At 47.8% G+C, this 26,403-nt stretch overlaps 1 protein-coding gene across 1 annotated transcript in view; it reads right to left on the reverse strand.

The window, feature by feature from the left end:
* The window catches only part of Galnt2 (polypeptide N-acetylgalactosaminyltransferase 2), a 130,237-nt gene that overhangs the window by 55,380 nt on the left and 48,454 nt on the right, over positions 1 to 26,403 (reverse strand). Inside the window, exon 2 of the mRNA XM_036187695.1 lies at positions 5,721 to 5,814. Within this exon, the coding sequence (XP_036043588.1) occupies positions 5,721 to 5,814 (94 nt within the window). The remainder of the gene's footprint in view (positions 1 to 5,720; positions 5,815 to 26,403) is intronic.

Genomic DNA, 26,403 nt, shown 5'->3' on the forward strand with positions numbered 1-26,403 from the left:
GTATGTCTTTACCCGCAGCCCAGGCATTCCTGAAGGTCCTGCCTCTCCAGAAATTGTGCATAACCAGTCTAAGGCCACCTTCAAGACTGTCCTCTGAGGAGCACTGGCTCATGCGGGTTCCCACTGATCCTGTATTATTCCAATCTTCCATTCCCCCATAAGATGGGGTCCAGAAATCCTTGGTCACAGCTCCAGTCACCTGTTGGTTCTTACTCTCTGCATCCTAGGTACCTAACCAGTCACAAACCCCTGCCACCACTGATTCACTACTGTTGTCTCATCCTGGAGGAAGCCAAATCCTAGGGCCTGACTTGGAAGAGCACAGCTTCACACTGGCACTCAGTCTCCTGCAGCAGCAGACCAGGAAAGACCTCCAACTGGCAGTCAGGAAACAGGAAGCCTACAACCAAAGCTCAGGCTCTTCAGGATGAAAATGAACACCACCTACATATTCCTTTCTAATGCCATCCCCAGGGACTGGAGATGGGGAGGGGTGGCCTTCCTCTCCTGTCCATTCATGGCTGGACAGTCTCAGATGACCAGCAGAGGCAAGCTGGAGGAAGGGCTGGGCTAACAGCAAGAGGAGGCATGAGTGCTCCTTGCCCATCATTCCCAGCCTACAGCCTGCAGCCATGGAAACAACAGCTCAGAGTCAGGAGTGGGATGAGTCAGTGAACATGGATCACCATGCCCTTGGCAGAGAAAGGATGAGTTTCTGTGGGCCCTGAAGAGGGGACCCAGGGATGGTGCTGTGAAGATGACATCCTCCACCTTTGTCTTTCCTACACTGTCCTGTCCTGGACACTGCCTACCATTGCCTACAGGCTATATCATCCTCTGCCTCCCGGCCACTCATATCTCCTTCCACTCTTCCCACAGATGGCTTCCCCAGACTCCTCCTGACATTCAGACTGCAATAGGCATCAGCCCTGTGTTTGGTACTGCAACTCAACACTTTAGTTAGACATGGCCGGACTCCAGAGAGGCCTCTCTATCCCAGAGCCTCCTGTGAGGCTCATGAATCACTCCTAACTGCAATCCTTAGGTTCTCAGTTCAGTTCAAGAAACTTCCCATATCACCTGTCCTTGGGCAGGAGCACCCATAGGCCTACTACACACAGGGGCAGAAGCCCAGGGAGGCTAATCTACCCAGCTCAGGGCTTGGGTGACCAGGACAGAGAACTCCTCAGGGCCAGAGGAAAGCTGATGTCAGGTTTCTAATAACTCATCTATAAATGAACCTGAAAAGACCACAGAGCTTTTCAATCAGGATATGTCAGCCTTTACATGACTTGTATCAATACATTCAACTTAAAGTAATGTAGATTTCTTTCTTAAAAGTTTTGTTTTCACTAAACCTCATTCCTGAAAGAATAATTGCATCAATCTATAATGAGTTTTCACAAAACCAACAGGCCTAGTGCATGTTTGAAAGCAGGCACTGTGAGACATGTGTACATGCTCTTAAGAGGCTTCTGGGTGTAAGGACAGTGAACCTGACACATGCTCCTGAAGACGGTGCACCATCTGCCACCACAGGTGTCTGGGGAGACAGGAGCTTACACAGATGTGGACTCCCCAGCAAAGGCAGCTCAAGTAAATGCCAGCACCCTGGATAAATGCTTGTCTAGAGCAGAACCACCTTCTCCTGGGACAGCATGGGAAAGGGGGCATGCAATAAACCCACAGACAGATACCTGTGCCCATGAAGCCCCTGAACTCAAACTGAACCTAATATTCCTGTGCTTGAAAGAAAAACCTCATGATACCCCTGCTCTAGCAAGTGCCCAGCACAGAAGAGAAGGCCAGGACAAAGCCAGGACTGCAGCAAACAGGCCTGCTTCCACAATGAAGGGTGCAAATGATATTATTCCTCGGCATCTGGTACGGCAGGAATTTCACTGCACTGTGAGAAATTTCTCTTGAAATAAAGCATCCTAAAACAACACATTATTAGGAATGAAAAAGCAAGAAATTCAAAGCAATGAAAAGTAATTTATCAGTAAATCCAAGGAGTTGCCAATGTAACAGGAGAGACACAGAATTCGTTTAGAATTATTGATGCTATCGAATGAGCAGTTTCAAACAGCAATGAGCAGGAGCAGCTGCTCTACATTCCTAAGGGTTATGCCCAGCTCCAAATCTTCATGGGCAAATCTTTAAAGAGCTCTTCTCTGAATTGTGCATGGTTTTTTTGTTTGCATGTTTGTTTGGGGGCTAAAGTCTCACTATGTAGCCCAGGCTAACCTGCTGTCGTCTATTGTCCCTCCTAAGCCCTCTGCAGAAGCAGACACAGTCACTGTGGGATCCACACCCAATGCTGCCTCCACCCACTTCAGTGGTCACCACCCAGAGCAATGCTAATCTACCAGGATCTCTGAGAGCCCTGCTCCCAGGAGAATCCCGGGGGGAGTAGGTCAGAGTGCAGAGAACGCCTTACTGTGGACAATCCTTCCTCTGCAGGGAGTGTGGACTGTGGCAGCTTCCAATGTGCAAGTGAGTGGCTCTTGGAGTTTGGTGGCTCTGTGATGGACGCCTAGCAGTGATGGGCAGTAAGTGGAATGAACTGACCCAACACCAAAGCCAGAGGACAACAGAAGAAAATGAAACTACAGAACAGTTTTCCCATGAACATATACAAAAATCCTCAATGAAATATTAGCAAATCAAATCCAGGAATGTACAAAAAGAATTCCATTCTACAGGTGAGATTTACAATGGTTATTTAAGGTTGGATGGACAAATAAAAATCAATGAAGCACAGGCATGACCATGTCAAATGATGCAGAAAGGATCCCTGACAAAATCCAACAACTCCATGACAGAAACTCTCAGCAAATTAAGTTGACAAAGAATGTGTGAAACAAATTTATAGCTCAAATATGAGAAACTCAACTGTCTCACTGATGAGAACACGGCAAGAGGACTATCCCCTTTCATACTGCACCAAAAGTCCTAGTTAATGCAAAAAGACAGGAAATGGGCATAAAAACTAAATGTATAGGAAAGAAATAAAACCATCTTTGCACATGCCATGCTTATCTATGTATAAGGCATGAAAGAAACAAAAATGAAGTGTCCGGAAGCAATTTCAGCAGGACTGAGACATGAGATTGATTGAGAAAAGGCTGCATCACTGTCTATCAGCAACGAAAAAGTGGAATCTGAAGTCAGAAACACAGTATCATCTATACTGGCACTGCCCAAAATAAATATTACATTTAAATCTAGCCAACTATGTAAAATAACTATAGGAAAAAAACTACAAAGCCATGATGAAAGATACCAGAGAACAATGGAATAAATGGCCGCCGTATACTCTATGCCTGTTGATGGGGACCCAGTACTGTCAAATGCCAGTTCTCTCAGCCTGATCCAGAGTCAAGCAGTGCCACTCAAGTCCCGGTGAGCTGCTTTGTGGCCATTATAGACTATTTCAGAAGATCCAGAGGGCCAGTGCTGTCCTGAAAGAGAGAATGTGATGGAGGGCTGACATGCCCCAAATTGAAGACTTTTATAAAGTTGCAGTAATTATGGTTTTGATAAAATACACAAATACATCAATTGATCTGAATAAAAATCCAGAACTACATACACACAGTCGGTTGACTTTTGACAAAGGAAAAATAACAGAAAAAGTAAACTTCTTTCCACTTTTTTTTTCTTTTGGATGCTGGAGACAAACATCTTTATTTAAGACACCTCCAAAATTTTGGCAAACATTTCAAAACAGATTTGTAAACAGAATGCTTCCCTTCTCAACTGGCAACACTGAGAAGACATACAGAACAACACAACTTGAGTCAACACTAGTTCAAGATCCTTTTATTTGATCCCATAACTTATGCTTTCACATGGTAAGACGAGTGAGTTTAAATCCATGTAACAGATAAACTTCACGAAATGAAAGTTTGCTGTTTGATGAATCACAGTATGTTATGGTTAAATATACCCACTTGTTTTTATATTCCTGGTATCCAGGATAAAAAAAAAAAAATCTTTAATCTAATGTGGGTAATAGCTTCTTTGTAAATCTCTCTTCAAAAAATACTTTATAGCAGTATATAAATAGGTTACCTACACATGTAATTTTATCATTTTTCCAAAAAAATTATAGATCTGTTTCATTTTTATAACATCAATTCTTCTGCTCAACATTAATAAAACGGACACACCATTGAAATGGAAAAGCTTGTCCCCCACAACAGAAATAGTGATTTGACAAAAACAAGCAACACTGACAGCCTGCAACAACACACATCTGTTGTTAACCTCAGCATCCTGCCTACTGAGGAGTAGCAGATTTTACCTTCCTGCAGCTGCCATCCACATCAGCTCTGCAGACATACAAGCCAAACACACACGTTCTGACGTTCTGACGTTCTGACGCTGGCAGGTCACAGCGTGCTTTTCATGACTGTTACCACTGAGAAGTGTAGCTACTGATTAACACACGATGAAAACACCTTAAGGCAGCCATTGCAATGAGGGTTTAACCTGCAGGGCAGATTTAACACTCCAGAGCCAGTCAGCCCATACGTATGTATGGGATAGAAAACTACACAACTTTCTGTTTTTTATCTCACCAAAGCTATGTTTTGATTTTTTTTTAATTTTATGAATCTAAATTTTCTACCATTTAGGTGAAGAGTTTGCATTTAAAAAGGTCAGAAAATAGGCTTATGTTTATCCAAATGCATGTTACTGTTTTGCTTTGTTATAAACACATGCAACTCTTAAGTGTGGACATTGCATCCCTGTTTGTTTGCTGGTTTGAGACAGGGTTTCTCTGTGTACCTCTGGCTGTCTGGAAACTTGTTCTATAGACCAGGCTGGCCTCAAACTCAGAGATCTGCCTGTCTCTGCTTCCTGAATGCTGGGATTAAGGATGCGCCACCACCTCTCAGTGAAAAAGTAAACCTTCAACAACTTGGACACACAAACAAATCAATCCAGAAATCTAGACAGGCACCTTCCATCTCTCATTAAAAACTAACTCAAATGGGATCATAGATATAAATATAATTCTAGAAAGTAACACAAAAAAATTTTCAGATCCATAGCCAAAATCACAGCTGCTTACTAATCCCTGTATCTGAAAAACTGCATGGAAAACCCTAGAGGAGATTCCCTGATCTGCTGCAACTGCCAACACCCTCTTCTGACCATTGCACATCCTTCCTTCCCCATGTGTGCATGTGGTACACACACACACACACACACACACACACACACACAAACCCACATCTTGAAAAAAAAAAAAGCTCACAGAATGTGCCCTACCACCAAGAATGACCCTCACTGTGGACTTTGGTGGTGACCCTGGGTTTATGTAGGTCGTGGCTTGTTCCCAGTGTCCCAATCTGGTGAGAATATATAGGGGAAGCGGGGAGGTGAATGCATGGCATGGGAACATTCTGGATCTTTTGACAACTTTGCTATGAACCTAAAACTCCTTAAGAAAAAATTAAGTCTATTTAAAATTTTTTTCATGAACTAAAACTTCAGATCCTGTGTTTATACTTGACTCTTTGTCTTTCAATAAATTCTGCTGCCCACTCACCAATGTCCTCACAAGAAAATCAAAAGAGTGCTCTCGGGCAGTGTCCAGTAGCTTAAGGAATTCAGTCTCTGCTCCGAACCACTGCTCCTAGCACTGCGTTCAGTCCACTCACAACCAGGAGGGCCACAAAAGCTTGGCCCCAGCCCAGATACAGTACCTGGGGGGAGGGTCTCCACACTCTGTGCTTTCTCATCTCCATTGCTGTGGTGAAGGTCTTTCTTTTTAATGGAGTCGATGTCGTTCCAATCATCCTGGGGAAACAAAGACACTGAGTGAGCTGTCCATCTCTGCTGGCTCACCTTCACCTACTTCAAAGGCTGTATCTCATGATGCCATCACCCTGGGGAGCTCAACAATGAGCTGGGAGGGCCCCAGTACAGGACAATCTTCATGACCACCCAGAAGTCTAGACTATACTCTAGGGAGAAAGTGGGGGACAATCTCTGCAGGAACACACTTGCACTTCCCTCCGGCTATGGCCTGACTGCACACCAATGGAAAGATCACTCAGAATTCTGGAATCCCAGGCTCTGTGGTGAGGACCACAGCAACTACGTGCTGAGCACAGCATTGTCATCAATATCATGGTGGTTGAGTCATGGAACCAAAGTAGGCTTTGGGAAATCTCCAAGGTTTGGGCCCTCTAAGCTCCTAATATGTCAGACGGCACATTAAGCCTACTGACAGTAAACCAGGAGCTCACAGGGGACTGTCAGGGAACCAGCCTACAGAGCAAGACATAAGCTCTGGTGGAATTTATCCCACCCGTATGGGCAAACAATTGGCTGTCATTTATCAACATTAAATCAAACTAAATAACAGCTCCACAGCCACATAGCTTAATGCATTTCCTCCCACTTCAATCTGCTTTCTGTGAATAAAAAGTGTTTCTGTGCATAACCCAAATAGGAAACCTCCCTTGTGGAAGGGCGCTTCTAGAGCAGATGAAGATGCTGGGCACTGGGAACCCCCCCCCCCCCAGCAGCCCAGCCTGCTCTCCAGGTAGTGACTGACATTCATCTGATTGGCCTGCTGTGTGCCTGCTCTGCTGTGCCGACTCTAAGAAAGATGTCCTTGGCCCTCCAAACGTTACCTGCCCTGCCCATAATCTGCACTGAAGGGAAGTCATCCTGTCCTTAGCCCCTCCTCTCTCTGTAGCCTTTCCTTCCTCCCACGGCTTCTGCAGTACTGTGAGATGGTTGGGTTTATCACAGGAAGGGCATTCAGGGTTGGAAGAAGGGGGGACAATGGACACACTGACCTCCTCAGTCTAAATCATGTCCCAAACTGGCCACCTAGCATGAAGCTTCTCAATCTCACTGACTCCTGGCACTTTTTGCTTCACATAGCAACAGATGTTTTAACATTTATCTGGACACTATTTATAAACTTTCTTGCAGCCAGAAGGTTCTAAAACAACGCTTGTAATCAGCTTTTTTGGTTATTGGATTATAAATAAACTTTCAACCCACCACTGGTGAGGATTATGCAGTGACCCTAAAAATGCAGCTGACTGTGCTTTACAGTGAAGGGAACCATTAGAACTGGACCAGCTGCTACAGCACTGCAGGACTGCACGGTGCCGTCTTCTAACTAAGCGCCTGTTTCTATTTCATAGCTAGCTGGTTTGTCAGATTTTGTGACTAATAACACTTCCCTCCCACCAGGGCACCCGACCTCTCAAATACTCTGGCTCCTGGATCAAGCTATTTCCCCTTGAATAAAATCAAATGCCAATGCCGTCTCTAGAGCTGGTGGTTCCAATCAAGTCCTGGCCTATGGCTGTCACATAATCAACACACCCAGGTCAACTATCAGCCCCCCCCTTTTTTTTTTTTCAAAATACTCTTTCTCCCCACCTAGCCCCCAACTTCCCCATCTACTGTGTCTACCATAACCCTAATTCTGGAGGTGGTGGCGGTGCAAGGCCACGGTGAGTATGATGAATGAGATAGCTCAAGGACCTGGTGGCAGTGGACCTGAGCAGAAGGAAAAATTACTAAGGTTGTGCATTGTCAGGGAATATCCATCATGTACCAGCCACTGCTCAGCCAACAACAAACAGGCAGTCATTCCTGCCTTACTCATATACTTGGAGATTTTAACCAACTACAGGGGTCACCCAGCTGCTAAGAAGCTGCCCCAAACCCTAACCCTTCAGTTAAGCAAGTCACCAGGGGCTCATTCTGAATATGTCATTAAAACTCAAAAATACTTTTTTGAGGGTCAAACAGGACTGCTTTGTAGTGGACTTCCACTCAAAATCCCCAACAGTGAGAAGGAGAAAGAGGAGGGTGGGAAGGAGCAGGAAGAGTCACAGCCTGGGCTGCTGCCCCAGAGAGGGACTGTCTATGCAGGCACAGACAATACTGCCAACACAACCAACACCAACCCTATTATCAAAGACCAAGCTGAAGCACACTCTGAACCCAGAGCCCGGAGGGCTGGGCATCTACCGTATCACCTTCTAAAGGAAGTGGTTTCCCTCTCCACCAACTAAAGCACTGTAGTGAAGGGATATGGCTCATGAACCCACATCTCAGAACACATACGGTCATAGTGACAGGCTCATTAGCTGAGAAAGGAAACAGATTCAGACTCCTGGGCTTTTGTTCAGTCTCCTAGACACTTCTGTCCCTCTCTCCTTCGAGCCTATCACAGTTGTGGGTACAGCAGGCACAAGTGACATCCCCAGGCTGTATGAACTTGGGCAAGAGCAGAGAACCAGTAAGCACTCTAGGAGGGCTCTGGGAAAGACTGTGCCCATGTACAGAGGTAGGTCTCAGGGAAACCAGAGGGAAGAGAGGAGAAAGAAGAGAGAGGGGGTCAGGCATGGTGGCAGCCCCCAACATGAAGCAGAAGACAAGGTTGACAAAGGTACTTTGAGGTTGTTCTAAAAACTCCTCTTTGAAGAGGCCAGCCCAAGTAGCCAAGATACAGATGCAGCATAAAGAAAGGTCACACTGGACAAGCAAGTCTAGGACAGAGAGATGAAAGTTAAGTCCCACTGGGAGAAAAGAGACCAGAGGCGGCACCAGGAGTCCAGCCGGACACCCTGGACTGGTGCGTGAGCAGGTGGCTCCAGTCTGGAAGCAAGGCACCTATGAAACCCTGCAGGAGGATCTGGAAAACAGGTGGAGTTCAGGGACACATACATCATCCACGCTACCCTCAAGCAGAGAGCACAGGTGGGTGAGAGTAAAGCAAGAAGGGTCAGTCCTGACAGAGAAGCAGAGGACAAAAACACATGGTGAGCTGAGAGTTCTAGCTTAGGCCTGAGCCCAAGCCTGGAGTTCTAGGCAGGGCCCAGCCAGTGTGATAAGGGGACCTCACCAGCACTGAACTTCAAAACTGGGAGGCTGGTGATCTACCACGAGCTCCTGGGGCCCAGGTTTGCTGTCACTAGTGGCCTTTCACACTGGCATGCAAGACTTCCAGGTCCTCTGTGATCACAAGAACTGCTCACATCCCTCTTGTGTGCCCTTGGCAGTGGGGGGCATCCCTGGTGCTGAAGGTAGCTCTAACCTGCTCTACCCTCACTGGGTCTGCCGCGGTCACTTTAAGGCCCTCCACATCTGCGGGGTTAACACCACATCTAGACCAGCACCACTGTTCAAATATGAGTGTCCTGATGCCACTATGTGGTAAAGCCCTGTGCTCGGGGTGCTTGTGTCAAGGCTGGGGACTGGGCACTGTGCTTCTCCTGCTATGAGGAAGGAAGACAGGCTGCTTAGTGGTGGGTATATGCCCATGAGGTGGGAGCAGTAACCACATGGTTTGTGCCATGTTTGTAACAGGCATAAAAATATTCCTCTGGAAGAAAAGAGAAAATAAACAGGCTGTTTTAAATCTCCCCTCCTGAAACACATTTTGTCAATGTTAAATCATTTCAGCTACTAGACCATATGGTCAGGCACAGAACAAGTCCCCAAAATACTCTGAATGTTGGGTTCCTCACTGTCACCTGTCAGCATCATTTAGAGACTATTCAGTAGTTGTCACAAAGGCTGATCAGAACAGCAACACTTGCGTTTATAAAAAGCTAGGTTTCCAGAATCTGAAAGAGGTGCTTACTCAGACTTGGGGCTCATCTCTCCCAACTCAGACGCTCCAAACCCACCGAGGTACCAGCCAGAAGCCAGGCTCTCAGAGCAGACCAGCTCCAGCTCCAGACCAGACCTCCCACAGCCAAGCATTTCTACCAAGGGACCCAGAGGGACTGCTGGCTGCTTCTGATTCCTTGGGGTGGGTGTTCTGCCATTGTGGAGCAGAAACCTCCCCCCCCCAGGTTCTCCCAGACAGGATGAGGCACCGCTGCCCACTGTGTCATGGCCTCACTGTCACTGCTGGCCATTTTTCTTGTCACCAAATACCCAAAAAGCAGCAACTTAGGGAGAGAGGGCAGATTTGGCTCACAGTTTAAGTGGATATAGTCCATCATGGTAGGGAAGGCATGGCTGGGACAGCTTGTGACTAGGGGTAACAAGAACAGAAGGCTGCCTGCTCACGTCTCCCTAGAGAGCAGACACAGGACAGAAAGAAAGGCTGGGTTGTATTCCCCAGGGCTGTACCATGGAGATGCACTTCACCATCTCCTAAAGCTTCTACAACCTCTCAAAATAGTGCACCAAAGCAACCAAGCAAATGGACAATGTACTTCTCATCCACTGAGAAAGGGGGCCCACAGAGTCTGGGAGAGACCTCTGGGCAGGAGGGTCACATTGTACTTACAGGTTTCTCAACACAATCTCAGCTCACACTGGTCCCTCTGCCTTAGAAAGCAGAATGAGCTTTGCTTGTAAGTGAAAGGTCTGTTGGGAGCATGGGCTGGGCTGAAGAAAAGGGGCAGCCCTCCTAACCATCACTGTTGTTCAGAGGCAGCCTAGCATCATAATCATGCTTACAGATCCCTCCTCCATCTCTGAAGGTGTTTTGCACCACACACAATGGAAAGTAGTGACTCTTCTGGTCCCACCAGAAGAATGCAGGAATGACATTGGGACACATCTGAGGAACAGTAAGAGCCCACAACAAACTTCCCAGCCCACAATGATATCCCTAGAACCTTCACTCAGCTAACAGCCAAAAGACACAAAAGTGTAAGAATCAGGAGTGGAAGGGAGATGAAAAACCAAGTTCTTAAACTTAGTAAAATGGCTGGTCCTAGTCAATCACACCTTGAGGGTGGGACCAGGCAGGGTTGGAGTGGTCCCAGGCAGCCTGGAGATGCTGCTTTACTCTTATGCTTTTTGTACCAACCAGCCTGCAGAGCTCTGTCCTGCTCAGATGGGCAGAGGACAAGGTTCTACTGTGAGGTCTGAGCTAGTAGTGTGCTTTATATACATACACTCAGTTAACCACAAACAATAGGCACATCATGCCAATCTGTGCATTTATTTTATTGTGTGCTCATAGGAAAGCTGCTGAGGAGTAACGCAGGCACTAATCCTCTGGAGTATTGTAACCAGTGCTCCACCATGTAACCTTTTTCCCATACTCAAAATCCGGCATGGTACCCTGTATGCTCACCACACAGATGCTATCAAAGCCCTTTTATCTAAATGTTCTCAGCCACATGCAAGAGCAATGGCTGCCAGCATCCCAGTCTTCCAGGTCCAATAAGCCAAGGGCACCTGACACACATTGGGGAATATTGGACTTGTACTGGTCTATCTGTCACCTCAGGCAACTCTGGCTACATCCTTGAGCTTCAGTTTCCTAAAATACGTAACACAGAAATTAAGCATGACTCCATCCTTTCTCCATAAATGACATTCTGATGGGTGGCTCAGTGACTGCAAAGCATGATGTAACCTAGACCACCCTGAAGACCCTGCCTGGCTTCCTCCACTTGAGGAAGCCTTTGCTCCTTGTGCAGTGTCTAGGTAGGCTATTATAGCACTACACGTCCTCCTTTCCTCTTGAACTTGTTTTTAAAAGAATGTACACTTTACCTCTACAGTCTTCTCTCCCAAGCACATGACCCCATGAGAAAAAACACCAGGCAGCACGAGGGGCAGTCTACAAAATCTTGATCAGGACTCATAAATAAATGCAAAAACACAGAAGGAAGTGTAAGAGCAGTGCCATAACCAGGAGGAGCCTAAGAGGGCCAGGATTCGATGTTGTGCCTTTGCCACATGAGGATAAGGTGCCACAGGGCCATGTTGCAATGCCCCCTTGCTCCCAGTAGGAGCCACCAACTACACGATTCTTTGTCATGGCCTGGCTCCTATCACATGGTCCTAGTCTGGGCAGTTCTGTGGACTGTGTGACTTAAAGAGCATCTCTGAGGAAAGGAGACTTTAGGTGACATGCTAGGAGCCCAGAAGGTCGGGGTTAGAAACAAAAGGAAACCATGACCTCATACCCTGTGTCCAAATACACATCCCTCATGAGTCATCACACCTGGGTGTGGATTGGGGCACAGACAATAGAATAAAGCAAGAACTTTAATGAATAAAATACCCATATTGGCATCCTATGAATGCAAGAATTGAATAGGGAGTATGTGGGAATTTGTGTAAGGAGAAAGTGGCTCTTAGACCAGTATCTGTCACCTGCTTACTTTGTGTGTGTGTGTGTGTGTGTGTGTGTGTGTGTGTGTGTGTGTGTGTGTGGTGGAGGAAGAGTTCCTGGACATTCTGAATAGCAGTTGTACACAATCTTATTCACATTCCCCTTCAAAGACACTAAAACAGAAATCTCTTGGTAAAACACTGAGTTATTCAATGTACTATAAGACAGATCAGCCAGTCTTAGGAGATAATAAAGGTGAGGTCTAGGAGTGATCTATTTCATGCTGTGACCCTCTTTCTAAAAAGAGCAACTGGTTTCCCCCAACCACGGCCAATGACATTCACAAGGGGACAGTGGGAGGACAGTAGAGGTAAGTGGTTCACAAGAGTGTGAAGTGTGACCTCACTCTGGATTCTGAGTAAGAGTCTGGGAACCAAGTTAATTTGCCATCCTGTCTCTGCAGGCAGGGAAGTGGCCCCAGAATAAGGTAATGGAGTCCATGGGTGAGCTGGGCATGACTTGGGCTAGGCATCCATTCTCTTCTTGTAAATGGAAATTCTGCATATATAGCAGTATGGACAGCCATTTCTCAGCCTCCACTCTGCTTGTTCTGGGCTTCCAGCTTCAGCCAAAGCAGATCCTCTTACATTACAGACGTGACACATGTCAGAAGCTTGACTAGAAAAATGTCTTCCACATAAAAAGGAGGAATTTTAGCAAATGCTTCCCCCTGTGACTCATATTAGTCAATCACGTCTTAAAGTAAAGTAAAACTTCCAGACAGATGACAGGGAAGTGGTGGGAAGGCTCAACAGTCAGACGGCCCTCACAGTGTGCACAGCCAAGGGTGAGGGTGGCAGCAGAGTGCAACAGAGCAGGAGACAGGGTCTCTCCTGTTGGTGCGTCCATGGCCTCACACATCACCACCCTGCACACTGCACACCATGCTGCTTCCTGCCTTATTCACCACCAGGATTCTGTCTGTCCATGTCAGCCTCAGACATCCACAAGGCAGTCCCGCTGCATCTTGGCTGATCAGGTCCTATGTGACCACAATGCAATGCCGCCTTGCTCCAGTAGGCACCACAGTCTATACCACACCTTGTAATGGGCCTGGCTTCTACACCCTGGCTAGTTCTATGACCCAAATCAAACCCAGCAGCAGACTGTATATGTACCTTTCAGATTATCTCTGAGGGGAAAAGTGAGACTGGGGGAAGAGCTAGGAGCCCTGGGAGACAGAGGTTAGAAGCATGAACACAGATTGCCTCCTTGTTCCTCACAAATCATCATGGGACCAGACACCCACAGTAAAGTCCAGGGAGGCCATCCCAACATGAGTAGAAAGGACGGGTATTTGCAAATGCCCACTAGTTCCAAGCTGGACCCAGCCGGTCCTTCAGAAGAGCGCCCTCTTCAGAGGACCTTGTACTTTCCCCATGGAAACATCACTTCTATCTAGATTCTGAAATACAGAAGTGTGCAGTCAGGATAGCAGAGGGGCCATCCCAATTCTGCTCACAGAGACAGAGCAGAGCCAGCATACTCCAGCAGGTCACAGCTAAAAGGGGGAGAAGGTGCATGTATACTTGGACCTGTCTGCCATCAACGCCCATGATGTTCTGCAGCCAGGTGGAGGACTGAGAGGAGACATGTGAAAAACACAGCAGAAAGAGGATAACCTTGGGAGTCTTCCAGAAAGATGGAATGCAGCAGAGGAGCAGAAGCAGGTGTGAAGCAGGCCCTACACAGCAAAGACTGCCTGCACTAAGAAAAAGACCAGGACACCTCTGGGAGGCTGTGGGAGGGGCTTGCCATGGAGGGGCTTCAGTATATGAAACCTGAACACTTAACTTCTTCTCAATCTCAGCTAACACAGCTATTTCCCTCACCCAGTCTGGTCTTCCTTAGACTAAACACAAAGTCTTCATTCACAATGGGCCTGTGGTTTGCCCGCCTCCTTTCCCTGATGAGGAAGCACACATGGTGAAAGGTGGCTGATACAATGTAATCAGTAGGAGCAGGATCTACCACGTCTGATCCAAAGGCTGGCCTCTCAGAGTGCCAAGCTCTCCTTGGTTACTCTGCAGTGTTCATATGCCTCCTAAGATTAGGACCAGTGAACCCCAACCCTAAGGGCAGATGCAGCTCCAAGACAGGACCTCACTCCTCCTGTGAGGTTTACCCAAGGGCTTCTGCAGAGTTATCACAATGAACTAATCCCAAATAAGGAACACATTCTACACACAAATACTACAGTATTACTTATACAAGTAGAGAAGAAACTTAAAATATTCTCCACTAAGCAGTTAATTTATGTTACAGCCCCTTAAGAGGATATTATGGATTCATTAAAAATTATAATGATAAAGACCACATCAAATATGCAAAATGCTTATGTTAAGAAGGAGACCAAATTTTATGTACACAATAAAACAACTATCTAAAAATACACATCCATATGGACTAGCCTGGAAGGAGACGCAGGGAAATGGAAAAGCTCATGCTGGCTGAGAATGCTGGCTGGCGTTTCCACTTCTCCAGCTTTCTTTCATGTTCTTAAATTATTCTCATGAATAATTTTTAAATCCAGCACAAATATGTTATGGGTGGAACTAGGAATTTACATGGTGCTCAGCATTACTAAAGCAATAGAAGAGCTGGCCAGACCTGGCCTAAGGTTACCAACAGTACTGGGCAGGAGAGCTGTTTCCGGAAATGCTGTGAGCCCAGCCTCTGCTCCTCAGGTGGAGTCTACACAGTAGCCCAGAATCCAAAGGCCCCTAGGAATTCAGGTAAGTATCCAGAGACAGCCCTGCAGCCTGGACTTCAGCAATGCTGGGCTTGTCTCTAGGTCTTTTTGGCAAACAGCACATCCATAATTCTGTTTTCTTCAGAAAACTGGCTAAGGAGAGGCCACAGTAGCCTTGTGAGAACATAGTCATTACTATGAGCTCATGGCCATTGCCAAACGAAGCCTTAGAAATGCTGGGTGCTGATGCCCTGTGAGCACACAGTCATTGCTGGACTAAGTGCGAGGGGAATACTGGATGCTGATGTCTTCACAGGAGGCTGGTCATGTCAGAGAGCCAGATGCTCCCACCATGTTTCGGTAAGAATGACAATGCTCCTCCCTGAAGCTGCTTCCTGTGACGTCCCACCCGCTGGTACTATCAAGCTCTCAGTGCCCTTTAGTCAGTGAATGATCTTTATCATGCCTGTGGAGTAGCACCAGCATCCCATTCAAAAGAGGAGAAAACCGAGACCCAAATAACAAAATTGAGGGCAAATAAGCATACATTGAAATCAAGGCTGCCCAGATGTATGGTCGGCCCCCGGCACATGCTGGCCATAGCCTGGGCCACAGCTGTCCTGGCAGCACAGGGTCCTGCCTGTCTCCTCTCATTATTCTCAGCATCTCTGGAACTCTGTGACCAACTCATATCTGTCTTGAAAGCCACCTCTGTGGCCACACATTATCATGCCTGCTCCTTATGAGGCACCAGGGGTGACTGCACTCAGCTTTGAAGTGAACTCAAATCCTGCCCCAGGCCCAGAGCCACAGGAGTCATGTTTTCCATCTACGGTGACACTGGAGGAATGAAGATGGCACATATGATGGTAGTAGGGACAATGACAAAACCCACAGAGCTGAAGCCACAGACCCACATTCTACTGCTCAGATGAAGCCAGAAGTCTCCTACCCAGGATCGGGTGTCTTGCACTAAATCCTGAAATGTCATGAAGAACACTGGTTTGGAGCAATGGGTTGCAGTGGGTTAGAAATGGCCATGCTTCTTTGCCCTTCCTCCATCGACAGCTGCTGTGAGAAGCTGCATGTGGCCTTGAGGGCACCCTGGCAACTACACCAGACTAAGTTGCCATGTGAGAGCTGTGAGACCCACACAAGAGCTGGAGAGTGCTTAGATGTGTTGTGGCTATCTTGGATGAGGAGAAGATGGTACTACCAACCACAAGGCTATGAAGGAAACTCAACTACCCACACCTAGGGTGGTTTGCTGGGTGGCACAGATAACTACACATGGGTGTGACAAGAAACTGTGCAGGAAATCATCAACCACAGCTGTTCCACAAGTAGGAGCAGGTCCTAGACTGTCAAACAGCCTGTCTGGAGTGAAGTCCAGTGACATCTACACAGCTTAAGCCAGCAGCCCCACTCTGGGCACTGTGCTCTCCTGTAAACACGGCAGACCCAGGAGAGCGGTGTGCATAGAGGCTGACAACAGTCCTTATGTATAGATGCCATCTCTCATATGACCAGTCAGGAGGACCAGGCCAGAGACACTCTTCATCTACCCTTGAGCTGTCAGACAGTCTAAGCTGTGCTGTGTGGTCCTGGACACCTTGGCACCTTCCTTGAGCTTGCGTTCTTCCAACCAAATCCAGATGAGGGCAACAGTCATCACATAAGACTTCCCACAAGCTCCAGGTACCACGTCTAACATGTACCACATGGCAGTAATGCCAGGTGCTGTGACTCCCATGGCAGAAACCCAACACCAAGAGGAGCACTCCTTGCTGTGGCATGAACATTGATGGGAGGAAGTGAGGGTGAACCATTAGGAGTAGTGGTGGTCCTGGGACACATAAAGAGCACCTGATGGGTGATCACTGGATTCCAAAGACATCCACAGACAGTCTCCCCTGTGTCTCTTGAAAGTCACTTTGAAACGTCAGCCATCTTTCCAGAGCCAAGAGTTAGCTCTAACAATTAGGGATCCCACCAAGAGCCAACCAAGGTAGCTTGGTCCCAGCCCAATGCACAGCCTGTTCAGGAGTAACTAGAAGGGAAGGGAGCCAGGCTGCCTACAGGTAAGTGGGTGGACTCATTGCCTCTTCTCAGACTGATATATCTGGCCACACTCTGCCCATGACCAGAAGTTCATTACATCAAAAAGCAGTCTGCCAGGGCCAGTGGTTCTCAACCTGCCAAATGTTGTAGCCCTTTAATACAATTCTTCATGTTGTGGCAACCTCCAACCATAAAATTATTTTGTTGCTACTTCATAACTAATTTTTCTACTGTTATGAATCATAATGTAAATAAATATCTGTGTTTTCCAGTGGTCTTAGGTGATCCCTGTGAAAAGGTCATTCAACCCACAAAGGATCACAACCCATAAATTGAGAACTGCTGGCCTAGTGGGAACCAGAAAGACACTGGGCAGGGTGGCATCCTGAGGTCACAGTATCCTATATCCTAGATGTGCCCCTCAGAGACCAATCAAGAAATAGAATGGTCTCCCTCTCCCTTATCAGGAAAGCCTAGTGCATTTGAATCAGATTACATCCCAACTGACTTCTTCAGACTGCAGGAGCTAAAGACATGAAGTAATCAGGGAAATTCCCATCATCCCTGGACTCACTGATTCCTGAATGCCGCCTTTTTCTGATGCTTCTAGTGAGCTCCAAGGAGCACTGAAAGATAGAAAGTCAGGCAACAATAAATGCACAGAGAAGAGCAACAGGCTGACAGAATATGGGTAACTCCTGAGTCAAGAGCTCACAGGTGACAGCTCAGGGCAGTGGGAGGCAGGACCTGCCCAGACCAGATGAGGTCAGAGGGACACTAGCAGGTGCTGCTCTGGATGCTCTGCTTCAGCCACTCAGCAGCCACAGCAGAGAAGGCCCCTAGGCAATCTCACAGGCCTGCCCTGTGGCTCATCAGACACCTGCAGGAGACAGCACAGCCTCCAGAGGCTGAAGCCCAAGGCCAGTCCTCCTTATCCTTCTGTTCTCACCCATGTAACAATCCACCTTGCCTATGGGCTTTGCCAACAGGCTGATGGTATTCCACCTTTATCTGTAAGCAGTGGCAAACCAAAGGCATCTTGGAAGAGATGGGATGGGGCCTGCAGACGCTGGTTCACAACCTGTCTGAAAGAAAAATGACCTGGACACCTTGGCAGGCCTCACCCTGTAACCAATGGGAGCTGCCCAATATGGGCAAGAAAACAGATACTATGAAGGGAGCTGTTACACACAGCGCCCTTCTCTCTATTCTCCAGAGCCAGGCCCCTGCTAGTCCTTCCTTCCACTCTCCGTCCTCACTCTCTGGGTCACACACACCACCCAAGATGTGGTAGTCCTCCTTGCAATTCAAGTCAATAGCCAACCCTCCACAGGAAACAATCACATCTATCTCTGTGGTTACTCACACTGTCACACCCATGCACCCGCATGTTACCCCCAGGCACTATGCTAGCACGCCTTGCCCCAACCAGCAGTTGGTACCCTCTCACCCAACACAGACCTTCCATTCATCAGGGCATCCTTGTTCTAATGGGCCTTGTCTACATTTTGACACAGCTTTCTCGGTGTGTATACATGTGTGTACATGTTTGTGTGCATGTGTGCATACAGAGGCCAGAGATCAACTTCCATCCTTCTACCTAATTCTTTGAGACAGGGTCTCTTGTTGACTTGGAGCTAGCCAGCTGGCCAGTAGACCCCAGCAATTAAAGGATTACCAATTTTAAAAAAGCAATTAAAAGGAGGTGCCACCATGCTTAGCCTTTCCATATGGGTTCTGGGGACTACACTCAGCTTCTCATGCTTGTCCAGCAAGCACTTCACCAAGTAAGTCCTCTCCTCAGGCCTTGTGATAGACAAGAATGCTCTTCTACATGGCCTACAACCTACCCCTTCTGTGGAATCTGACTTGGGGTCATAAACCCTCTGCCCCTCAGAAATGGTGTTTCATAGACAAACTTCAGGCTTCACAAAGCCATGCTCTGCCCATAGCTGGCAGAGTCCTACCAGCCCCACAGAGGAGGCTCTGGGGAACTATACAACCTGTAACACTGTGGGAACAGAGACCTAGCCACTAACACCCCCAATTCCCAGTCTGTTTTTAAAGAACATGGGACAACTGAGAACGTGTTTATCTTAACCTCTGAACTAAGTCATCATGAAAAGCCTCCCAGTTGGATTATATTTTAATTTTCAGTTTATGGGTCACCTGGAGTGATCCCAGGGAGTGAGTGGCCATGACATCAGAGGCCTGTATCCTAAAGGTCACAGAAGAAACCAAGGACCTGACCCAGCAAAGGGATCTGGACAGGGCACCAGAGGCAGGTAAAACTAGCACCCAACTTTCTGGCAGAACCGCAGCCAAAGCCGAGTGATTTCTACAGTAGAGAGGCATGCTCCCCAGGACCTGAACTCAAAGCTGCTCAGAGCTCCAGCCTGCCCAGAGGATGTGCTAGAACAAAGCCCCAGACACAGGTCTAACCAGCAAAGGCTCTTTAGTTTGGGTTCAATTAGAAGAGGCTGTGGTCATGCCAAATAGTATAACTACATGGTTCATGTCTTGAAGTTAATTTATAATCCAGAATATATTACTTGAATCTTGGGTTGCTCTAAAAGGGCCCCAGTCTGGGAGGTTCAAACAGCAGAAGTTTATCTTTCATAGCTCTGGACAGCCAAGGGCTAGGGGTCACAGGGCTGGTTCCTTTGGCGCTTGAGATGTCTTCTCCAGGCCCCTGTCCCTAAGCCTGCAGGTGGCTGCCTAATCATTGTATCTTCTCATCACCTCCCTTAATGAGTATGTCTCACTGTCTAAGTTCCCCCTTTTATAAAGACACCAGTCACATGGCTTAGAGCCACCTAATTGCAACTAAATTTCTTCTGCACAGACCCTGTCACCAAATATAGCCCCATCTTGAGGCCCGGGATTAGGGAGAACAACCCTTACTACCCCAGGATTTTCCCAAGGGACAGATGATATGAAAAGAAGGTCCCAGGGACCTCCTTTGGTCTGGCTTCCGCCCCTCCTCAGTGGCTTGGTCTTAAAAGCCTGGCAATTCTGGCTGTAGCCCAGCCCTAGGAGGGCAGGTGCCGAGGCCAGCAAGCTCAAGGGACCGTGCTCCTCTGTGCAATGTGCCCCACACAGAGAAGAACACAGTCCCATGTGACTGGGGGTCTCTAGCCGCTTGATTCCTGCCAGGAATGAACAGTAAAGTATTTTAAGTCTTCAGAATACATTTTCGGCTTCAGGAGGAGGTGAGTTCTTGGCCTAAGAGCTCCACAGACAGCTACTATTCAGCTCTGAGTCCCAAGAAGCTAATCTGACAGAGACTTATTATTCTCCCCCAATAATGGATGAGAAAGAACCCATTTTGTTGTCTTTAATAAGTTAGACACTCAGGCAGACAGACCCAGACAATTTAAATCTGCATATGTGCGTAAGAGGGGCTGGGCACCAGGGACTTTTATTAACGTATCAATTCCAGAGGCCAAGTGAATGCAAACCAAGCCTCTGGGGAGCCTGGGCCTCTGCCTAACCCTGCCTAACCCTGCTGTCAGCCACGCAGGGAGGCCTCAAGAACAATGGATGTAATCTATCTCCCAGGGGTGGGGAGCAACCCAGACAGCCTGAGCTCATGGGTCTGACAAAAGGAACCTCAGACCTAGACCTCTGGGTGGAATCCTGAAAGCAAGCACGGGAGGGCTGGAAGCAGACTTCAGACTGGTGATTGGTGGGTTCAGAACGCGTCCTCAGACAAAATGGGATATTGTTTTCAAAAGGACAGAACAGCAAGGTCGCTGTAAAGCCTAATTCCATATAGAAAGTGTTGTGGGTGTTGTTTTTGCTTTGTTTTATTTTCCTCTGATCTGTAGAAACGTGCATACAAAAGAAAGGGAAAGGACAAGCCAAGTCAGGCCCTAGCGGGTCCAAGGATGAGCTACAAGCTGAACTGCTCCTGTATGCTTTATACACCCATGGCTAAGACAGCCACAGAAACAGCCTGTGGTGAGGAAAAACATCAAGACTCTCTGCTGCCTCTGTCCCAGGCAGAGCACAGCATGCTTCCCTTGATTACATCATTTAATTTTAGCCCATTTAAAGAGATTCAAAAGACAGTCTACACTGGGATGTGTCGTGCATGTAAAGAGGGCCACTTTCCCCACCCCAGGGCCAGTGTGGAGGCAGCAGGCACAGAGGAAGAAGGGCTGTGCCCAGCCTGATGGGGATGAAGGTCCAGGAAGAAGAATGAAGAGACCCTCCTGGTGTGTACCTGGAGTAGAGGATGGCAAGGGTGAAATGCCCTCTGTCCCAAGAAGACGGGACATGAGAGATCAGGACTTAACAAGAGACCAAACCCAATTACCTGGTATGCACAAGGCACAGAGCCTTTCAGACTTCACCAGACACACAGTAAGTCAGATTTGATGCAGAAATAGTCAACACACTATACGAGGCTCAAAGACCACTGTCTACTTACACACAGAAAGAAGGTGCTCTGGGCTTACTGATTGTTTTCCACAGCAGTTTCATGAGCTACTTACTGGGTCACAACTTTCAACTGGACAACTTCGCCCAAGTGTCTGGACAGCATGTGAGGTTCCTGCCCAACATCAGTAGCAGTGAAGCCAGGAGGTCATGCCTGAATGACGGGAGCAAGGGAGTAAAGATTCCCTGCTTCGAGCCCTTCCAGCCTCTGTTCACGGGTGAAGCCACCCACAAACTATGGACTCCACTCTTACTCCTGGAGTCTGTGTAGTGGACACAGGGCCAAGCCAGGGAGCTCTGTAACACATTCTCCCAGGGCCACCTTATGGTATTCCTGCCTATTAAGGTACAAAGGTACTTTAACAAGCAGTCTCCATGGCAATCTGTGCTGACATTCCTTTAGTAGGTATCATCTGGAGCCAGACCTAACCATGCAGGGCTGTATTCAACAGGTGGCATCCAGAATGCAGTAATAAAAGTCTATGATGACTCAGCCCCCCTGGTCCACTATCAGGAAGACATTCTAGAAGAACATCCTGCAAGTTGCAGGGGACAGAGGAACTGACCCCATATCTGCCCGTGGCTCTGAGGAGTGATACCAAGCAAGGAAGCAGGCCCCCTGAGACTGCTGCCCTGGGACTCTAAGGAGGCCAGAACCTGCCCACTTAGAATGTTTGATTTTGAAACAAACATCAAAAGGGTAATTCATAAATAGTCAGAAAACTCCAGCCTCTCTGGTAGGCCCACAAAAGCACAAGTGTCAAGCCAGAAAGTGTGTACAAATGATCGGCAAAGGGACAAAAATATCCTCTTACTAGTAGGCTTCACTCTATCCATGGAAGCCAAATCTTACATCTCTACCCACACTTAGCAGTGGCCTGAGCTATACTCACTCTGTATACTCACCTTACCCACAAGAGAGTGGTCATTCAAGGTAACCCACCTGCCCCAGGTTCAGCAGCCAAACGGCAAAGCTGATTGGCAGTCCCTAACCACTGAACCACTCAGCCTGTGCCCAGAAAGCACTGGCTCACCTCAAAGATTGTTGAGTGAGTACCACACTGTGCTGCACATGGTGACATAAACCCAGTCTAGCTGCAGTGCAGTCATCAGAGGCCTTTGCTGAGCTCCCATACCCCACTGATGGGGTATCACGCTGATGGAGAATACTGCCACACAGACAAGTACTTTGCCAGTTGCCACTGAGAACAGTCTCCCACATATAACACCACCTTTGCAAGAAACAGGCTAGCTAGTTTACCTCTTCACCCAGACATTCCCATGGAGGTACAGAATTTATGACCACAGAACTTCAGAACTTGACTGCCCAGCATATCCACTTTTCCCAGTTACAAAGCCTAAGCCACCTTCCCTCAGCAGACGCAAGTGGGTACAACCATACCTGTGCTTCTAGAGTACAAATCATCTCTACATCTGAGTGAAAATGCCTTTTTATTGTGATGTCTTGGTTCACAGTAGAAACACTCCTGTCTGACCTGAGTGTCTACAGAAATTTCTCCTCCACCAGCACCCCTACTCCCAAGCTCCCAAGTGCAGCTCACCTCTTGCTGAACAGAGTGGCAAGGACTTCCCTGTCTGACTGAGATGATATCAAGTATGACTGTATAGTCCCCATGACTCCTCCAAGAAAACATGGGAAGAATGGACAGTGTGGTCTGGAAGAGGATCCCATACTGTATTTACAGTGGAATTATACCAGCAGCCCGGTATCCATCAACACATGCAATGAAGTGTGCACTTCCACAGCTGAGTATTATCCATGCCTAAAAGGGGCCAATCACATTTCTCTCTCTCTCTCTCTCTCTCTCTCTCTCTCTCTCTCTCTCTCTCTCTCTCTCTCTCTCTTATGCACACACACACACACACTATGGCAGGTAAACCCTAAAGATGCTGGTCAGCAAAACACACTTCAGTAAAGGACAGTGTGTCCACGCACACAAGGCTTGCTCAGTCAGACAGTTATAAAGGATGAACAGAGTCCAAGGAGAGACCACAGTAATGGCAGCAGAGCAGTATGAATGTGACTAATGTCAGAAAACCGTGTACTTCAAGACAGATGAGATGGTCTGATGGTGTGTGCGCTTTAGCACAACTTAAAAAAATCATGCACATCTGTACATGCATGCACACACACAGAGAAGCACAACAGAGCTGGATGTGCCAGAGCCAGCCTAGCTCACATCCATATGCCTTAAATGATGTTAAGGTCTCTTTTTCCAGCTGTAATATTAGGTACCAACATTTCTAAGATGAATAGCTCCTTCCAGTCTCTTGGGGTGACCTAATTCCTGTTCACTCACAGCTTCTGAAATTACAGGTCTTCTGGAAGTGACAGCAGAAGCCTCTCTGTCCATACTCTGAGGTATTCCTGTCCAGCTTGTGGTCTGCCCAGGTGTGTGTATTTCAAGAGGAGTTAACACTTTTTGGTGACATGTGCTTAGAGACAACAGAGGACCCCACATGGATGTTACTTTTTTCCCTTCAGCACTATCCTCTGGTAAAGTAAAGGAGATCCCAGAAATACAGGCTACACCAGGTGCTGTGAGGGCACACATTGCTCTAAGACACCTCACTTTGTTATTCTGAATGACTTAGCACTGGGTAAACATGGGCTGTTCCCTAAGAGTTAAGGAACAGGGTGAGAGGGCAGCAAGAAAGAGGATATGTAACCCTTGACAGAGAGAAGGCAGAGTAAGAAAGAAGAAGGAATTGTGACACATTTGCAGAAAAGTCCTTACCTGGGAATGGGCCACTGCAGGATGCCCAGGTGCACTGTCCCTCACTTCTAGATCTGATTCCAAATTTCTACAGAGATAGGAAGTGGTTTCTAATGGGAAGCCAGTCACCATGTTCTCATTATCTCTGGAAGGGCTGAGTCCAGTAACAGCTACCCAGGCACTCTGTCCAGAGGTGATGGCTGTGAACAGCATGGCAGAGCCAGGCATTGGCTAGGCAGAAATAAACACATGATCCTTGGCTGAACCTCCTGGCCACACTCTGTTTATTGATGGAATGTCATGTAAAGACTCTCAGAACCGCCTACAATGTGAGCAAAGAATCTCCTAGACTGCCCTTTTCCCAGCCCCCACCACACGGCCCACAATCCTCCTATTGGGGTACACTGTGATGAGGCTAACACCCGAGAAGGACAGGGGGTCTGGAGGAATGGCCTGTTGGGATCTAAGGGATGCTAGACTAATTTCTTTCTGGTCCCTTCCAGTATTCTGCTGAGCTATAAGCCTGTGAATCCACAACAGTTACAGGTCTCCAGAGTTTAAAGAGAGTTATGCTGAGCAGATATTTCCACAATGACTCAAAACAACACAGTTCTCCAGAAACCTCAGTCATCTTCAGGTTCCTGGAGCTCCACTTGAATTCTGTGCGTTTTCCCCCCGAGGTTTGCTATGGTGTTTGGAAAGGCAAACTCTTTCCCAACGTGCCTCCGCACCATAGGTGGAGGTGACTGGGTGCCCACAGGCCTGGGGAGCAGCGGGCCACGGGCTCCATATATGGTGCCGAGATGCAGGCAAAGACCTGGAAGTCTGTGTCATGCTGCGCTGACTCAGCCCAGGACCTGGCTTCATCCTGGCTGGTGTGGCACAGAGGCTGGACAGGGACCCACATGGGGTGCATCTTACTTGAGAGACAGAAGCTGGCCTCCACACTACCACCAGCATCACCTCAGATGTAAGAACTGACCTTGGAGTGCTCACTCAAATTTCCTCATTCAACGCACACCCAGAGACAGGGATGGACAGACTCTTCTACCACGAGGGACATGACTGCTGGGGATCTCCTAGGGCAGTAAACAATGGCAGCACAACAAACACTGGGCACTGCTCCCACACACAGTGTTGCAGGAAGTAGAAGGTAAGTGGTGAGTGACAAGCGGGTACATGTTCCCATTACATCATCACCAAATAAAAACCAAAGAGGAAACGGTAAAACAGATTCATGAGGGATCAAAATGGGGTACAACTCTAAAACTAAGAACCTAGGAATGAGAACATCGGAAGGAAATTTCCATTTTCTTCCTTAACAAAGGCAAGCACACATCTCCACTTTCGTTAATGAAAGACAATAAAAGCTGAGCCACAGTCTTGCTCCTTAGCCAAACGCTGTTTCTCTCCTCTTTGCTTCTCAGTGTGGCTGATGACTGGGCAATGACATAGCACTGGCCCATCCTGAGGGCCTGTGTGAGATGCTGAGCGTCTGTCCAGGTCAGTCCTGAGGCTACAGCAGGGGAAAGGAAGAATCCATGAGGCGCAATTCCCACATACCCTCAAAGACTAGCTTCTCCATGGCCACCCAGCAGAAACAACCCCCTGTAAGTACCTTTTGGAGGTACTGAGACAAAGGCCAACAAGCCTGTGGCCCAAGTGACAAGGGGCACCGCTGGGTAATGAGCCTTCTCAGTGGGACATCTGCTGACAATCCTAACTGAGGAGTAGCCTTTGCAGATTTTCCGTGGAGCAGAACCAGCCCTGTCTATGTCAGACTCCCAAGAGACCCAGCACAACAAGACAATTAGGAGCCTCCCAGTATCCACTTGTCTCCAACAAGCTCTGCCTGACTCCCCCAGCAAAGCCTGGGGACTCCCAAGGGAAAAGTGGTTTAAAACAAGGGAAGGATCTGTCTGCCTTTGGTTTGAAGACATTCTAAGGAAGGCCCCCAGCCCCCTCTCTTGATAGCTGACAGATGTGATGTGGGTCACCACACCAATCCCTTCTTTAGGCCCTAGTTATCACCATTATCAAGACCCAGCCCTGCCAAACCCCAAGGGTCTACACAGGTAGACAGAGCCATGCCATGGCCAGCTGGAGGGGTGCAGACCCAGTTCCACAGCTTTTCCAGGGTCCTATCTCCTCTGGGACAGTGGTGACTACTTGGATCAATCAAGTCCTTGCAACTCTCTCCAGGCCTGGCTCTCCACTTCCCTGCTCTAGTGACTAGAGGTTCAGTCCCAACACCCAAGGGTCCATCCTCTTCCTAGCATGAGTCCCTACCTCCCAAGTTCCTGAGTCTCCTGATCTGGTCTGCCATT

Source organism: Onychomys torridus, chromosome 5 (assembly GCF_903995425.1).
Source record: "Onychomys torridus chromosome 5, mOncTor1.1, whole genome shotgun sequence".
In the NCBI taxonomy this organism is placed as follows: domain Eukaryota; kingdom Metazoa; phylum Chordata; class Mammalia; order Rodentia; family Cricetidae; genus Onychomys; species Onychomys torridus.